At 40.3% G+C, this 19,012-nt stretch overlaps 1 protein-coding gene across 18 annotated transcripts in view; it reads left to right on the top strand.

Annotated features, from left to right (window-relative positions):
- celf5a (cugbp, Elav-like family member 5a) overlaps positions 1-19,012 on the top strand; it is a 242,469-nt gene that overhangs the window by 118,677 nt on the left and 104,780 nt on the right. For all 18 annotated transcript variants that reach the window (XM_044130141.1, XM_044130130.1, XM_044130123.1 and 15 more), the window contains exon 3: positions 14,339-14,387. In XM_044130141.1, coding sequence (XP_043986076.1) covers positions 14,339-14,387 — 49 coding nt within the window. The remainder of the gene's footprint in view (positions 1-14,338; positions 14,388-19,012) is intronic.

Below are 19,012 nucleotides of genomic sequence, written 5' to 3'. Positions count from 1 at the left end.
AAAAACTAAAATCTTAGTGTTGAGCTTCCATGTAATTTGGCCACAGTTAGTCAGAGGGACAAAAGTTTAGCATCAAGAAATGTCGTTTGACAAGGTAATTTTTTCTTGTTTACCCCTGTCGCAACTTTCATGAAGTACATGTAACTTAAATGTTTTTTGTTATTTATGCTTTACCATCTAAGTTGGAATATTTGCAGGCAAACCTTGATTTCCTGTTTCCCTGGAATACAAATTCATTATGGCGTAGATCCTAACCACTTTCAAAATGGTAAAGACAGAAGAATATAAAATTAAGGTAAAACAGAATTAAGATTGGTAAGTCAGGAAATTACTACTAGAAATTAGACAATGGCTACAGAAAAGTACAACTATTCAACCATATCTTTAGATAGTGCAATAAATTAAATGTTTAAAGGAAATAGTTGGGCTACATGATGTTTGAAAACACAACGTTTTAATATTATTGTAGACTAGTCCTACAATATCAACATTGTGCTATCCCCACCATTCTCCTTTAACTTTATATGTTGGTAACTAAGATCTTGATTGAAAGAGGTCAGGAAGGACCATAAAAGTCAAGCTAATTGGCCAAATACATCATTGGCAATCAGATTGAATATATGGGCACAAAATATAACAGGGAACCAACTATTACACCTGGACAATTCTTCACAATTGCATTATTGCACACTTTGCTGGCTGCAATTCAATAGATTGTGCTGCTATTCCACTGTATGTGGAATTGTGACAAATGATGCAGGACAAGTAGGAAGGTTAATCTTGTCACCATTCACAGGGAGTAGGTTGGTAAAACAGGTTAAGAAAAATATATTAAATGTTCACTGTTGGAACTGATGCAAAGAGTTGCATCTTTCAGTCACCAGGTCTCCATAATTATTTATTTCAGGGTTTTTGTGTACATTACTGGGTGTGCAAACAATTGGAGGATTCTGTGTAAAACTGCTGTATATTCATGTAAAAATCAGCACTTCTTCTTCATATTCAGTTAATTTGTTGAAATGAAACATAATTGATCATCAAGCTTGAGCAACCCTTTTCAATAAATGATGCCAAGTTGTCATTTTATTGGTAATGAACTATTATAAAGTCTACCAAACTCTTCATGATTGTCGACCATTAAAGAACTCGCCTCCCTGGTGATTCCCCCTCCTCCTTCCCTCCCTCTCTGCTCTGTCTCTTTCCCACTGTATACAGTACAGATTTATTAGATGAAGCCAGGGGCCCCGGACAGTCACCACTCAGCACTCCCTTAGATCAATAATTGGAAATATTAATTATATCAGCCGAAACGGCCCAGTCAGATGGGGGGTGTTTATGCTCATGTTACTGAGCACTGGAGCAATATGAGTTTTGATGGCCCACTAATGTGTATTAATGATCCCAGGACAAACATTACTCTATATTAAACCTGAATGAAGGCCTGAACACATCACACATATTGTATGGCTCTTAGAGCTATTTTATTGCGGTAAGTTACTGTAGGTAAATGTTGTTGCGTAAGTGTTTTTCAACTACTTCTTTATTTCTAAGTAATATGATTTTTTTGTTTTTTTTTTTAAATGGCCAATAGTTTCAGTAAATGTATTTATTTTCTGGCTTTATTGACGTAGAAGGTGCTGAAGCTGCATAGTTTGAGATTTTTCTCCATTTTGGTAATGGCACAACAATTGGTTTAATTATCAGCGACAATTAATAATAATAATAATAATAATAATAATAATAATAATAATAATAATAATTATTATTATTATTATTATTATTATTATTATTATTATTATTATTATTATTATTAATAATTGCTAACAAAATCATCAATATATATATACAGTACAGACCAAACGTTTGGACACACCTTCTAATTTAATTGAATTCAATTAGAAGGGAACCAACTATTACAAAAGTTTGTGTCCACACTTTTGGTCTGTACTGTATATATATATATATATATATATATATATATATATATATATATATACATGAATTATCTCTAGCTTAACAACTTTCAGTCTCTGTCAGGTGTTTCTAAAATACAACCTTGATGAGGTTGCATCATAGCACAAGTATGGAATAAATTAATTTTGTTCTCAAACAGCAAAAGCTGTTAGGTGTTGTGATAAAATTAATGGTAAACATAACATACTTTTTTATACTACTTGCATTTTTATAATTTGAAATCAAAGGGCCGTCTATCAGGGCTAGAACCCAACTCCACTTAGTGTTGGTCCAGTATCAAAAAACACACACAACAGATAGATACCCTGATACTGAAGTTTAATAAAGTTCTAAAAACTTAGATATGTATAATGCCACTATGTTGGTCGAACAAAGATCCAATTTAGGTGTTCCCAATCAACCATATCTAGCCCAAGTAACAATATAGCCAACCATCAGTCTTAAAGATTAATGAACAGAGACAAAGCAGCTGGATCTTCCAGGACGATTGCACACTACATTATGTACTGTAGGCCCTAGGGTTTCTGTCTGACCCTCCATATGAAAAAGCTTCATGCTAGAGCTAAGAGCTTAATTCAACTGACTGGGGGCTTAACTGGGCAAATGAGGCAGCTCAATAAAAGCATATGGAACTTTAGATTTGTCAAAGCCCTTGGAGCTGCAGAGCTTTGTGGAGTGGGAAATAGAGGAAGAGAGAGGCTCATAGCAAAAAGAAGAAAAAAAGCAAGGCGTATTTTTTCTGAGAATAAAGGTAGATTCATTTGAAGGTTGTGAACTGAGCCCTTCTGAGTCCTTAGAGCAACACGGTTAGCTCTCTTTCATGTCTACCTGGTTTTGGTGTTTGAGATTTAAACAGACTATAGGACAATGTTACTGAAAGCAGCAGTGTTTCATTCTTAAGAAAAGTGTCTTTTTCCTTTCAACACCATATCTTACAGCATGCAGCTTTATTCATTGTGTTTTACTTTAAAATTATAGGATTCAAAACAGGACAGAAAGCTCAACAAAAAGCTTATCCAAAACCTTGAATTTTGCTGTAAACAATTACGATTGTTTTAGTCATGTTTCTTTTCTTTTTCTTTGTTCTTATGAAATCTCTAATGTATATAAAATACTCTCACCAGCCTCTTCCTTGGGGGCTTTCTTAGTTGTTATAATACTGACTCAGCTCATAGCGTGGCAATAAGTCAGTGTATCAGGTGTCTTGACCTGATGAAGACGACTTCTTCACGTTCTGATCCTCAGAGTGAAAGAAGAATGGGTATTAAAGTTTCTTTTGATCAAAACTTTTTATGATCACAAAACTCAAATAATCTCAACCTGGCTTATTGAACATGAGAATTAGCCCACTGTGGTCCAGTGGCTTCAACAGTCATCAAACCTCAATCTGTCAGAGCTTTTAGAACAAGAAATGCAGCCAAACAACTTGCAGCAATTATGTGATTCTTTCAAGTCAGTACGGACCAAAGTATCTTAAGAACATTTCCAAGACCTTGTTTATTGTACGACACAAAGTATTATTTCCTAGGGCAAAGGGGCCTCAAACACTTTACTATTAAAGTGTATACCCAATAAAAAGTAAATAGATGAGAGTAAAATCTTAATGAGAAAATCCTAGAGTGCCCAAAGTCCAAATACAATTGGTGATAAATCTAATAAAAATGTTAAAAATCTATAGACAAGGGAAAGTACTTGAATCACAAATTCATGTACTATAAATCAGTGGTTCCCAAATATTTTCTGGGGCCCCCCTATGGATTACAATAAAATCCCCTCCCCCCCAAAAAAAGAAAAAAAAAAACTTTTTCTTTTTTTTATTCATCCATACCACTTCCTGCGCCCCCTCTAGGGGCGTGCTCCACACTTTGGGAACCACTGCTATAAATTAAGAGTTTTGGAAGTGTATTTGACAGAGAACATTACATAGGTGTTGTTAGCAGAACAAAATTGTTAGTTGTTTTCTGTACTTCTTTCATCTTTATTGTGCATATTTTATATTTATATTTAATTCTTGAATTCTTTAACATTATCAGGAAACATGCAAACACCTGTTTGTTACTGCGCAATAGCCAGCCCCGCCCTCTCCTCACAACTCCTCGGGCTGACTACTGAACCAGTTCTCTGTCTAACAGGTCCGGAGAATCTCTAAGACCTGGGTCTTACCCTGAACAAGATCTATAAGAGATAATCTATTTAAACTGGTGGCGAAAGGGATTCGTCTAGCTCTGACCACCTTCTTCCAGAAGTTATGACCCTTCCCAGTTAAGGAACAATCAACCGAGTAGCCCTCACAGCCGCATAGTTCCAATAACCACTTCTGTTAACGGTAGTTCCCTTTCTAAAATTGTAACGTGCACTTGGTAACGGCTAGATAATTTTTAGTGACTAAGACTAAGATAATCACAGGGTCATTATTTTACTCTCACCAAAGGAAAGTCTGAAGCCACCACATTACTAGAATCATGAATACTGATTTTACTATAAATAGAAGCACTTTAATTCAAATGACTCAATTAATTTCAATGTCCACAACCTAATCAGAATTTTTAAAATATATGAATTTATTAAGCAAGCTTTAGCAGGGAAAATGACAGGCATACAGAATTTACTTGAGACTACCATACAAAGAAAATCAATATAGTTTAGATCAATTCAACCTTTACCTAACAACCTCCCTACACTGTCATCTATCTATCAAATAAGGCTTTGGGGTGTGGCACAACTCATACCCATCGATGGTATCGGATCTTGGCAACAGGAGTCCTTGTAGTCCTTGGTCAGAGTCTTTGACTTTGAATCATAAATCCTCTTTGGAACCGAAACAAAATGAACTGTCTGCTTCATCCAGCCGAACAGCCCTTAGTCGATCCTGTGACTTTTGTTCAGTTCCCCAAGTCCGTTGTGATGTAATTTGAGATCGTTGGGTCGAGAGCAGAGTGTGGAAATCCAATGAGGAACCAAGGCAGTGGGTCGGTGGATCTCGCCTTTGGTCCGGGCGTGAGGAGCTCCGTTGTCCTCCTTGTGAGGCGCTTTTCTTGGTTCCAGGGTGTAGTCCTCTGCTGGTCTTCTTACCACACTTGTGTAGAGTCTCAGCGCCGGCGACGAAGAACATCGTATCACCTCGGTCTCACATTTTTATACGTTTCTGCACTTGTGGGCATGTACCCCAGATAGAGAGAGAGAGAGCAGGGGTGCTGCTTATGCGCTTGTTGCCTACACTCAGGCCCCAACCGTTGTGGGAGATTGCACACCACTCTGGTGACATTCGTGACTTGGGTCATATTGACCCTGTTGCGAGATAACGTGCTTTTGACACCTCGACTATTGGAAACTTTCTCAAGTGGCAGGCATACTTGTGACCTGGCAGTTGCACAACTAAACCCACTCTCATGTTCTGACATTTGCAGTTTGCACCCACCTCAGCCTTCCTTCTCTTTCTTTGATTCTATACTTTTATCCATATAATTAACTTTAATCAATAAAGTTTGTTTTATATAAAACATCAATTCATTACATTAGATTATTTGATTTTGGTTCATCGTTACAGAAACATACTAAAATACAGAGATTACACATTAAGCAATCACTATTAATCAACACACAAAGCTGTAGCAGTCTCCTAGGCATTTTTATAGAAAAAGAACATCTGTAAGCACATCCTCATGACTGCGCAACCAGGCCCCAACTCTTAGCTCAGGCCTTGCCCTGGTTACTGTTGAAGGTTGCGAAATAATGCACCTGTGACACTTGTGACCTGGGTCACTTTGACCCAGGCACGTAGGACACGACTCCTTTTCCGAGAAAAGGAGCAACTGCATCCTCCAAACTCACATCTTCGCACCGAGAGTTGCTAAAGTCGCACCCACACCCCACTTTTGCTCAACAACCTGTTTCCAAATAAGGTGTTGACCATCTCTGCTCTCCTGTTAGTTCCTCTTTTTCCCCTTAACCTTTCACCTACTATCTACCTCCAACACATCAGTGATCTTTAATTGCAGTTACACCTTTGACACCATTTCAAGTTCAGAGTAAAAATCACATTTATAACATTTCAAGTTCAGAGTAAAAATCACATTTATAACTTCTTTTACTTCTCTGATTTATCATTCTTTTATAATGTTATGATAACCATAATTTATCAGTTACTCTTAGTATAATCTTAATGTGAGTTATTACAAATGTTTTCTGTAAAGAAACCAAGAATAATTCATGATTCTTATTATTTGATATCAAAGTTACAGTTACTTGTTTTACTTGTAAGAGTTCCCACTAATGTAAGTGTAAGTGTAAGTATTATTACAAGTAAACCAATATTAATATAAGTATTTTACTTTGAATCTTATCCAATTACTCACAATTTTTAGATTTCTTTCTTTAAAACTTTCATGCTTTGAGATAAGTAATAGTCTGAACTATTTTTATAAAACTGCAGGCTGGAAACTTACTTCCTCTTTTTCCAGGAAACTGCTTTTCCTGTTTCATGACTCTCTCTGTCTTGACTATGATTTCTTATGATTAAATAGAAAAAAGTAGAATTAAAGCAAAGTTTGCAGGAGACAGAAACAACACACACAACCAAATTGATTTTATTGACATTTAAGTCTAATGTTGGGTCTAGATTTTACTTGAGTAATTAATTTTAAAGATAACTTTATTTCTTTTTACTGTTAAACTAAAATCTCCAGCATGGGGAAGTGGGATGATCTCGGATTTTCTTGACACCCCCTCCACGAGGTCAGACCCTTCCCATGCTGGGAGCCCATCACCCTCCTGCAGTTCTGCGTCGTCATCGTCTGGAAAGAGAAGAGGTTCTTCTGGGATGTGAAGTTGCAGATTCTTCATCTTCAGTTGTCACAAAGGGCTCAGTGTAGTCATCAAAACTCCACCTCTTTTGACACCCCCTCCTTGGAGTTTTAATTTCCCCCATTAGGTGATGAATGTTGAAGAGAACTTGGATCGCTCTGATTCTTCCACAGGAACCTTCGCTGGATGAACTGTCGTTTCTTCAGGATGTGGGAAGGAAGAAGGCCTCAAAAAAAAAAAAAATCTCGAACATTCAGCAGAGCAAAGCAAAAAGAATAAGCAGCATGACGCTTTTCCGGTAATCGTGATCCTTTTCCGTAGCTGTGGTCTTTAAGGGGTACTGGAGTTGTCGGAGGCATCAGGAATTGTCCAATTAAAAAAAAAAAAAAACTGCAAAACTTACAGTGCTGAATATCCAGGACAGGTGCTCTAGATATCAGGACGAAACAGTTGCCAGATCCTTCTAGGTGTAGGGTCTGACTTCAATGCTTTGTTACAGGGTTGATCTTAGTGATTTTCTATGACGCCACTTCTTCCTCACGACTTCAGCCCCTTTTCCAGTTTAATCCATCAGTTTGTGACAGGAGTTCTTCTTTAGCATAGTCCAATTTCTTCACGGCCCTCCCAGTCCAAAGCCTTGAAGTTGTTCTTCTAATTACAACCACCCCCCCCACGGTGGCCAGTCCGAGATAGGGTGGAGTATTACATGATTCACTGGCCATTTCACTGGCTTCTGTTTCTCTTTAGTTAGGAACTGGAGTGAGCTGCTCGACTCCTTGGATCCCTTTCTTCATCTGTAGTACTGTGTTGCAGTTCAGTACTTACTTTACAAAATCTTGGGCGTTGAACCTCAGCTTCATCACCGTGGCTGTAGGCCGATCTTGACTCTCTGCCCTGTTTCCAATGACACTTTGAGCTGCAACTTCCCTTTTTCCTTCTCTGGGCAAAAAGGAGAAGTGTCTTCGCCTCCTGCTTTCTGTGACGTGAACGGAGTTCCTCTGCAGGGGAAGACCTGCTCTTCTAGCAGCTGTCACTGTTACTGAGTCCATCAGAACCAAGAGGTATTTCTCACCTCTTTTTCCTGTTTTCCCCATGGGGCCCGCAACATCCATGCAGACTGAGCCCCAGGGGACTGTGCTCTTGATGGTCAATCCCTCCAACCGCTGCCCTCGGCGACCTGCGTTGTATTGACCACACACCATGATCCCTCAGCACGCGTTGGACCTTTTTCACTGGGATCCAAAGCTCTTGCTCCTCCAGCTCCCTACGGGTAGATCGCACGCCTGCATGTCCTAGGGCCTCATGCACACTGCGCACAACCTCGTCCACGTACTCTTCTGGGACCTCCCAACCTTTGGGAGTACTGTCCCACTTCTATCGACAAAGACAATCTTCCGCTGGTGGACATAACAGTCCACTCTTCTGGGACCTCCCGACCTTTGGGAGTTCTGTCCCACTTCTTCATTCCCACGCCAATGAGCTCCCTCATGCGTGCGCCGTTGATGCTCCTCGTCCGTGTTGTCCCCTGCGTCGTCTGAGCTGCTCTCATCCTGATGTCGTGTCGGCGCTGATGGTTTCCTCTCCGTGCTGTGAAGCGTCGGGCGAAACTCGGACAGCTGGGCTCTCCGCGACAACCAGTCGATCGCAGCCGTCTCCATCCCCTCCTCCTCAACCTTCCGCTGGGGTGCTCCTTCCGCTTCCTCCAGACGTGTCGGTCGAGGACTTTCCTGGGCTGGTGACGGAGCCGGTCGAGATGGTCCTTCGTCCTCATCCGAAGCCAAGTCGATGAGGTCCGCCGATCCCAGCTCTCCGCCGGGGGTCCCTGTCCTGCTCGGGAAACGGGATGGAGCCTCAGCGACGTCAGAATCCTCTCTCGCAGCTGGGGCTGATGCTGGTTCCCGCTCCTTCTTCTCCTTCTTGTAGAAGTAGTGATGATTGAAGAACATGCGCTGATTTGGCTCTGTCCTGGTGCCGAATCCATCACTGAGCAGCAGCAACTTCATTGGAGTTCTCTGTAGTTGGGACTTGGAGAGCTCAGACTGCTCCCCTCCTCCACTTTGTTCCTCTTCTTCGTGGCCGTATCAATCTTCTTTTTTAGTATCCATTCTTGTTCTTTGTCTTCGAGTTGTCTATCCCCCAAAGCCTCTCTTAACGTTATCGAGCAGGGATGGGTCTAGACCGGGTTGGCTACTGGCTTCACTGTCTGGATCTGGTCAGGTATCCTCAGTAGAAGCTTTCCCTCACCTGTATGCTATACAGTTACTGCAAGGGTTGTGACTGACGGCCCTGCCAGTCACCACTAGCTCCTCTCCCTAAGAGCTAGCCACTAAGTGAGCTATTCAGAATCACACATCTGTTTTTACTGACTTAGTACCTGGGGCCCTCCTACTCCGTTGGACTTGGGCCCACCCAGGGACGCCATGTTTGTTACTGCGCAATAGCCAGCCCCGCCCTCTCCTCACAACTCCTCGGGCTGACTACTGAACCAGTTCTCTGTCTAACAGGTCCGGAGAATCTCTAAGACCTGGGTCTTACCCTGAACAAGATCTATAAGAGATAATCTATTTAAACTGGTGGCGAAAGGGATTCGTCTAGCTCTGACCACCTTCTTCCAGAAGTTATGACCCTTCCCAGTTAAGGAACAATCAACCGAGTAGCCCTCACAGCCGCATAGTTCCAATAACCACTTCTGTTAACGGTAGTTCCCTTTCTAAAATTGTAACGTGCACTTGGTAACGGCTAGATAATTTTTAGTGACTAAGACTAAGATAATCACAGGGTCATTATTTTACTCTCACCAAAGGAAAGTCTGAAGCCACCACATTACTAGAATCATGAATACTGATTTTACTATAAATAGAAGCACTTTAATTCAAATGACTCAATTAATTTCAATGTCCACAACCTAATCAGAATTTTTAAAATATATGAATTTATTAAGCAAGCTTTAGCAGGGAAAATGACAGGCATACAGAATTTACTTGAGACTACCATACAAAGAAAATCAATATAGTTTAGATCAATTCAACCTTTACCTAACAACCTCCCTACACTGTCATCTATCTATCAAATAAGGCTTTGGGGTGTGGCACAACTCATACCCATCGATGGTATCGGATCTTGGCAACAGGAGTCCTTGTAGTCCTTGGTCAGAGTCTTTGACTTTGAATCATAAATCCTCTTTGGAACCGAAACAAAATGAACTGTCTGCTTCATCCAGCCGAACAGCCCTTAGTCGATCCTGTGACTTTTGTTCAGTTCCCCAAGTCCGTTGTGATGTAATTTGAGATCGTTGGGTCGAGAGCAGAGTGTGGAAATCCAATGAGGAACCAAGGCAGTGGGTCGGTGGATCTCGCCCTTTGGTCCGGCGTGAGGAGCTCCGTTGTCCTCCTTGTGAGGCGCTTTTCTTGGTTCCAGGGTGTAGTCCTCTGCTGGTCTTCTTACCACACTTGTGTAGAGTCTCAGCGCCGGCGACGAAGAACATCGTATCACCTCGGTCTCACATTTTTATACGTTTCTGCACTTGTGGGCATGTACCCCAGATAGAGAGAGAGAGAGCAGGGGTGCTGCTTGCGTTTGCCCGCCTCTACACTCAGGCCCCAACCGTTGTGGGAGATTGCACACCACTCTGGTGACATTCGTGACTTGGGTCATATTGACCCTGTTGCGAGATAACGTGCTTTTGACACCTGCGACTATTGGAAACTTTCTCAAGTGGCAGGCATACTTGTGACCTGGCAGTTGCACAACTAAACCCACTCTCATGTTCTGACATTTGCAGTTTGCACCCACCTCAGCCTTCCTTCTCTTTCTTTGATTCTATACTCTTATCCATATAATTAACTTTAATCAATAAAGTTTGTTTTATATAAAACATCAATTCATTACATTAGATTATTTGATTTTGGTTCATCGTTACAGAAAATATACTAAAATACAGAGATTACACATTAAGCAATCACTATTAATCAACACACAAAGCTGTAGCAGTCTCCTAGGCATTTTTATAGAAAAAGAACATCTGTAAGCACATCCTCATGACTGCGCAACCAGGCCCCAACTCTTAGCTCAGGCCTTCGCCCTGGTTACTGTTGAAGGTTGCGAAATAATGCACCTGTGACACTTGTGACCTGGGTCACTTTGACCCAGGCACGTAGGACACGACTCCTTTTCCGAGAAAAGGAGCAACTGCATCCTCCAAACTCACATCTTCGCACCGAGAGTTGCTAAAGTCGCACCCACACCCCACTTTTGCTCAACAACCTGTTTCCAAATAAGGTGTTGACCATCTCTGCTCTCCTGTTAGTTCCTCTTTTTCCCCTTAACCTTTCACCTACTATCTACCTCCAACACATCAGTGATCTTTAATTGCAGTTACACCTTTGACACCATTTCAAGTTCAGAGTAAAAATCACATTTATAACATTTCAAGTTCAGAGTAAAAATCACATTTATAACTTCTTTTACTTCTCTGATTTATCATTCTTTTATAATGTTATGATAACCATAATTTATCAGTTACTCTTAGTATAATCTTAATGTGAGTTATTACAAATGTTTTCTGTAAAGAAACCAAGAATAATTCATGATTCTTATTATTTGATATCAAAGTTACAGTTACTTGTTTTACTTGTAAGAGTTCCCACTAATGTAAGTGTAAGTGTAAGTATTATTACAAGTAAACCAATATTAATATAAGTATTTTACTTTGAATCTTATCCAATTACTCACAATTTTTAGATTTCTTTCTTTAAAACTTTCATGCTTTGAGATAAGTAATAGTCTGAACTATTTTTATAAAACTGCAGGCTGGAAACTTACTTCCTCTTTTTCCAGGAAACTGCTTTTCCTGTTTCATGACTCTCTCTGTCTTGACTATGATTTCTTATGATTAAATAGAAAAAAGTAGAATTAAAGCAAAGTTTGCAGGAGACAGAAACAACACACACAACCAAATTGATTTTATTGACATTTAAGTCTAATGTTGGGTCTAGATTTTACTTGAGTAATTAATTTTAAAGATAACTTTATTTCTTTTTACTGTTAAACTAAAATCTCCAGCATGGGGAAGTGGGATGATCTCGGATTTTCTTGACACACCATATCCATATTGACTGATTGTTTCTAGAGAAGGCACTTCATACTTTTGTCAAATCTTTTTCATTAGTGTATATGCCCAGCTTTTGTGAAAAGTAACACCGCACTGACTGCGTCTGTGTCGGTGACACAATACTTATAAAGGAGGAGACAATGTCCTTTTAATTTCTACAGGAAATATGTTTTTTTTTCCCCTCCGTGTGTTCGGGGGAAATTTAACGAAGTGAGAGCCATCAGCTGTTCGGGACCATAATGCATTGCTTTTGGGCAAATAAATAGACCATTAAGCTGGCATGTTGGAGGCTGAACAGTAACTAGCTTTGGAGAGACTTTCCTCCCCCACACAGTCGCCCCATGGAGCTGCCTGAGTCTCTACTATTGTGAAGGAGCAGCAGTTCCTCCTCGCACATTCAAACTTAAACAAGTTTGCATTTTTGAATCTGTTTTTGTCTATTTAAATAATCAAGGTCCACGTCAGAGAAGTATTTATTTTGGTGAATAGAAAAGAGGTCTGAAAGGAATGTATTGTTTTCTCCCTCATGAGAATGCTTTTTTTAGGCTTTCAACATGCATCCGGTTGTGAAGCTGTAATCTATCCGTGCATGCTGTGGAGTGGCTTGGCATTACCATACTGTAGAATTACTTAGCTTATGTTGTACAAGAGTAGAAAAAGCACTTGCAGACAAGGATCCACTCAAGAAACAAGGAGCTGAAACCTCAAATCTCAGAAGCCTGCAACATCCTCCTTACTTTTCCACAAAGTCTTAACTGGTGCTAGTTATTATTTACAGTGGGTAAATTTATGGAATAATTTCAGCAAAGGAAGGTTACTCAGTTCCTCAAGGTGAAAATTGATACATTTAGCACTTAATGAATTGGGCCTGGCCCGGTTCCCCCATACATCACCATGTTATTAAGACATTTTAAAATCCCATTATGGTGTTTCTCCTTGAACATGTCATGCTTTTATTGGATTGCCCTGTCTTTAAATCTGACCTTTTCATCCTCGTTCAGGAATTGAACTAAAAAAAAGACACACCATGGAAAGATGGGTCAAATGTACATATGTGGTTAAAGAAAAACTATCTCTTGGTAATTTCTTTAAAATGGTTTCACTGGGAAAGCCTTTTGATGGTAAAAGTTTTTTTTGTTTTTTTTTTTGTTTTTTTTTTTAAATAGAACAATGCTGAAATATAATGCCTTGGAAAAGTGTTTATACCTCTTGAACTTCCCACATTTTGTCATTTCAAAGCCATAAACTTCAATGTGTTTTATTGGGATTTTATATGGTAGACCAACACAATTTAATGGAAAAGAGCGAAGTGAACGGTAAAGGAATTCAAACTTGCTTTTGTATTTGTCTAACATGAGTAAATACTTTATAGAACCACCTTTATCTGTAATTTCAGATTTAAATTGTATTGTTTGTGTCTCCACCAGCTTCCCATTGAAGAACAAATCTTTTGTCAATGCTATTTATGCAGTGGCCTTGAATAGAAGTGGTTCTAAAGTCTTTGATTAGACCACACAAAACATTTTGGTCTCAAAGGGGGCCTAATCATAGATTTAAAAATTTAAACCAGGGGTGTCCAAACTTTTTGCAAAGTTTGCAAAATGGGCCAAAATCCAAATGTAAAAGTTGTTCCAACTTAAAACCCCAAACAATTTTGCAGAAATTTCTTTAATGTGTTCAACAATAATTTAAACACATTTTAACAAAACAAAGGGACATCTTTGTTTCTTAACATGAGGGCGACAATTTTACAACTTTTCATGTTTTTTTTTTTTGTTTTTCAGTTTATTTGGTCTTGAAAGTTCTTGAGTCTATTCCCAGCAACAAAAATGAGAACTTTGTTCAAAAACCGCTCATCATTTTTCATTTTACATTTTCCTCCAAACGAACGGGACACAACAAGTACAGAGAAAGTGTTTGGCTTGAGCAGAAATAATTAGAGAAGAAGGAGGTAATATTGGGGAAGGAGAAGAGCGTGACACAAAGGCTGTGATGACACAGGCATCTAATCCAGGCAATGCCATTCTTATCAGGGTCCAGTGGATTAGAGTGAGCCTCCTAACCAGAGAATTCTTCCCAGCCAGACACTCTCCACAGCCCAAGGGCCTGGATCAATAGGCCCGCATTGATCTCTCTCCTCCTGTGGCTGGATTCACTTTTATTAGGACTGTCTTGGCCTCTTTCTCTTAGACACACATGTATCCCTTGCAGCTGCTGAGAAAAACCTCAGAATGGACAGATGTAGCCTCCACACACACACACACCTTCTGTATTGAAGACAGAAGGGGCCAGGCTGTTTTCGTTACGCTGAATTGCAGTAATGAAGGATGCTAGTGTGTTAGTTTCCACCCTCTGCCAAGAAGTTTTGATCTGTTTCGAGAGAACCCTGACTTTCTTAGCTTGTAGCAAAGATGCTAACCTCTCTGTTGCTTTGTCTTTCGTCTACTCCAGATGACCCGCCCCATCCAGGTGAAACCGGCAGACAGCGAGAGCCGTGGAGGTAGTTGTCTTCTTTTCTTCATCATTTTTCATCTCCCTCTTCTTCTCTCCATTCTATTTAAGCAGAATAATTTATCTCTTCCCTTTCTGACCTCATCCGTTCCGCTGCTCTGTATGCAATATTTCCCTCAACCAGTACTGTTTTTTTTTGTCCCAAACCTTTTTATCACTCTTGCTGTTCATAAATGGTAGCAACTCAATCCTGAATGACAAATCAAACTGTGTCTGAATGTACACTAAACAGATTATGTGACATCAAACGCAAGCAGATTTGATGGCATCTCTATTCCAATCTATATTTGTCATCTTTCTTGATCTTTCTTTTGTTTGTTTGTTTGTTTCTGGTTCAAATCCTTTTGAATTGAGAATTAATCTCCTGTAGTCTTGTTCAGCTTCCCGCTTTTATGCCTATAATTGATTAGAGAATAGTTTATTGAGGAGATGTGACTGGCTCCCCCGACTGCCCATGTTTCTCCCGTGCTCTCTTCCTTCAAATACAATTTTGTTTAAGTGTAAATGAGATTGTGATTAGTCTCTCGCCTAAAATCATTTCCACACCAGGGCCTTGTTAAAGCCCACCCTCCTTGATTTGTGAGGATACAGTATAGACACAGAGAAAATGGAGCAGCAACATTTAAAGCTTGCCAAACAATCAATAAATTTGCAAAGCGCTTGCCAACATCCTCATTACTTGGCCTTAATTCTGCTGTCTTTGATCTCCCCTGTTTTTGGAGGCTTTCGTTTACTCGCTGCCTATCTGCATATATGTTAATGTTCTGAGCAGCTGTCCTTCAAGTCAGTGGCAGAAACAATGAACCTCACTGTTAATTTTTTTTTTATTTTTTTGTGTGTGTAAACATCTCATGTGTCTCCCAGCAAACAAAGCAAGTGGCTTTTTTTCTTTTTGTTCTTATTTAAAGGAGGAATACTGTTTCCAGTCCATCTCATCCCAGTGCAAATTAGAATTTTGGAAATGGAAATACAGAGGGAGGAAAAAAAAATGCAGAAATGATGCCAAATGCATACAGCTGCTGTGCTGAACTTCTGAGGCTTTACCTAAAAACCTCTGCCTGTTTTGGGTGAATTAGGATGGCTGGCCATTTGGCAGTCGGTCAGATGCACACAATCTTCAAAGGACAGCAAACCCCCCCGGGATGAATGGAGGAAAGGCCAGTGAAAGATCACTGTCAGTGCCTTAAGCTTTCTTTCTTTCTCTCCTTTCCGTTCCTCTTTCTTTCTCTCCCGCTCTCCTGGTAGCCATTCATTTGGAGCTTTGGAAGAGTAGTGAGACGAGCAAAAGGGGTCTCGTGCTGTCAAGATTGATGTCCCCTATAGGTCCATTGATTTTGCCATTGTGGTGCTGTGTGTCCACATTAACAATGACACTCAGCTGTCTCTTTACTTGCTTGAAAGTGGCCGGTTTTAGGGCTCCCAGGGCATGGTGGTCAGTGTGGGGTCCGTTACTGGCCCCAGCAGCTAGTACTGCACCAAGGAACAAATGAATGTTCAAACAAACCTGAGAGTTACAAATCATTCTAAATGGACAGGTCAGAGTGGTGCCAAAGGGGCGATCTAACATACACGACTTTAAGAGGTTAGGAGGTGGAGATAAAAGGGTGATGTACAGAGTGCGCAAAGGGAGATTGATTTATTTGCACTGATCAGAATTTGGTGGCCAGTTTCCAAACTGATCTTAAACCTGCTGACCCACCAGCTTTAGCAAATTCTATTTTCTCTTTGAGAACTAAAAATATGTAGATCTGTAAATAATTTACTAAAGGTTGAAAAAAATTATTATGAAGTTGATTAGTGCGGTTAGTGCAATTAGCAGTAGTATAGCAATAGTCTCCCTATGTTTATATATTTGTTTTCAGAAAATTGTAATTTATACACTGACTCTAAGATCAAGAAAGCTGTCAATACTTCCAAATTTAACATGTAGCACAACAGGTGCATAGAAGTTGCGAGGATATACCAGAACCCATTCAGGTTCCCTGATGTCCTCTGAAGTCTTGCTCTCTCTCACTCTCTTGCAGCCTGTATGAACTGAAGGCAGACCTTGACATGCCACACTGAAAATTGTTCTCCGTGTCTACTTCTGATTTCAGTTTTAAACACCTCCCTGAAAACAGCTGACACTATGGCTTCTTCATTAGGTGTTACCATGACCAGTAAGCATTTAAACGGTTCGTTTTACCAAAAACAAACAAAAATACCAATTATGTTGGTGCATCTCTAAAATGATTGTCACTTTAAATCTGCAGTTCTCATTTTGCTTCTAAACGGCAGGCCTGACTTCCTTTCATAGTCTTTGGCAAACATAATTTAGCTTGTTTGTCTACAGCTGCTTTTGTAGCTTGAAGCAGATGATTGTTATGTTGATGCTTCTCCATGGTCTACTTTTACAAGCTATAGCTGCTCCTTTGCTGTAATTCTTATGTTAGTGATTAATTATTGCAATATTTCCCTGTCTAAACTGCCCAGATAACTTTTTCTTGTTTTTTGATACTCATTCAGCTGCCAGTGGCAGAATCTAAACCAATAACTGCAGGACTAAAGCTCAGCATGGCGCACAGGACCTGGGAGAGCGAATGCAGAAAGATATTAATTAGACTCTCAGTACAGCAGAGGGAAAGACACCGGGGACACACTCAGTCTGGCCTATTCTCTCAGGGGCCACAGTGCTAGTCCGATAGGGGGCATATATTCCTGCGCGAATGCTGCCACAGCTAAACACATAGTCAGACTAATTAGTCCCTTAATCTCATTATGGCAAAGGCAGTTCAGATCACCTGTGCCAGTCTGCTGTCCATTAGGGATGGACCTGTAACTGGGATTTTATGCCTGCTAGACCTTCATTTCTCCTGGAGGAACTCTCGAACGTTATTAAAACCAGAGAGGGCCAGGCGGGATCGGGGTATTACCGGATGTAGTCACCGTGGAAACAGAAATCTGTCCAGTCATCAAATCGGAGGACAGCAGAACATGTTCCTCATACTTCTTATATATAAAAAAACAAACAAAAAAAAAAACAAACATGCGACTCCTAGATATGTTATCAATATGTGGAAAATAGGAAAACTATGACAGCGCATCTAAAGAATCAACATGGAGAACTAATCTTTTCTGTTGGAATTAATGGGAAATATACATGGTAGAGTAAATCTATCCAAACACTCCAGCAGCTCTTGCTGCAACCTAACAAAGACACACTGTGAAATGAATATTAATGGCCAATCACCTACCTAATCTAGCAGAACAGCAGCCGTTACACATTGAGCCACCAGCATGGCGAGTGTCTCCGTCACCAATGACGCGAGCCTTTCTGGGATGCTTCTGTTGGGCAGACATTTAAAGAGACACAGCGAGGAGGCAGCAGGGACCCGTCTTTCTCATTTTCTCCTCACAGGTCCTCTGATATGATATAGATTGATTTTCCATCACACATGGCACTGATGACTGGCACTGACAGCAGCTGATAGTTCATTTTTGAAGCACCATTCACCACCTCCTTAGAGAGCCTGGCGTCTTTAGAGGATGAATCAGATTTAACCATTTTGATTTCATCCTGAACCTGCTACCAAAACCCACACATCCCTCAGCAGCTCGCCATTACTACCTGCCTCCTTTTGTTTCCTTTTTATAGACTGATTTTGTATTTTTATCATATTTTCTCAGTTCAAGACCTATCCTGCTGACAGGCTAAATGGTTTTCTAGAGCATTTGCTTTTTTCTCTGTTTCTTGGCTTTGCTCATTTTCCAGTTTAACCCATTGTTAGGGTTTTTTTTTTGCTTAGAGATTGTTCAGAAGGCAGAAACAAGAGCAGACTAGCTGTCAGCTGGGGCTCTGTTGGTGCTGCAGCAGGCCTGCCTGGCACAGCGAGAGCTGCAACCCACTGAGGAGGCCTGGATTAGAAACAGGCTCTGGCATTTTCAAGGCAGGCCTGCCGCCCACGCGCACACACCCACACAGAGAGGACAAACAGACAAACACATACAGTACATTTGGCTCTGACACACACATGCACACGCACTTGCCTCCTCCCTCATTCAAACACACCCAGTGGGAAGTTTGATGTACACGAGAACGGGAACACAAAAGAACATGTTTTTTACTGGTTATATAGTACCACACTTATTGAAACCCCTGGTAAATAAATGTAAAAAGAAAAAAAAAGGTCTTACAATCAATTCGTCTTTTGTTGCAATTGCACATTCTCAAACTGAAAACTTTGGACTAATTCAAATAACGTATAACTGACTGCATTATAATAATTGAATGCACTTATTCAATAGGGGTGACATCCCGTGCTTGGAAATAATTAAGAGAAATCTTATATCTATCCATCAATCAAACAAACAATCAATCAATCAGCCACATCCTTCCTCTCTGTAATCTCTCTAGATCCTCCAAATCTCTTGTTGATCACTTGTACCTGCCGTCACTTTAGGTCAGATCACAAGTTTTCTACTTGACTTTTGCTCAGACTGAGATAACAGAGGAGGGTTGATTTTGAGGTTGTTGAAACATTTCTGTTGATCTGGGCAAATGATTTGGACCGTTTCCCCTCTGAAAGGCTCAGTGATGACCAATTTCCAGTAATCCGTAAGAGTCCACCAGAGTTT

Source organism: Gambusia affinis, linkage group LG10, assembly GCF_019740435.1.
Source record: "Gambusia affinis linkage group LG10, SWU_Gaff_1.0, whole genome shotgun sequence".
NCBI lineage: Eukaryota > Metazoa > Chordata > Actinopteri > Cyprinodontiformes > Poeciliidae > Gambusia > Gambusia affinis.
The sequence above is the reverse complement of the archived record's forward strand: the minus strand, read 5'-3'. Positions and strand labels throughout refer to the sequence as shown.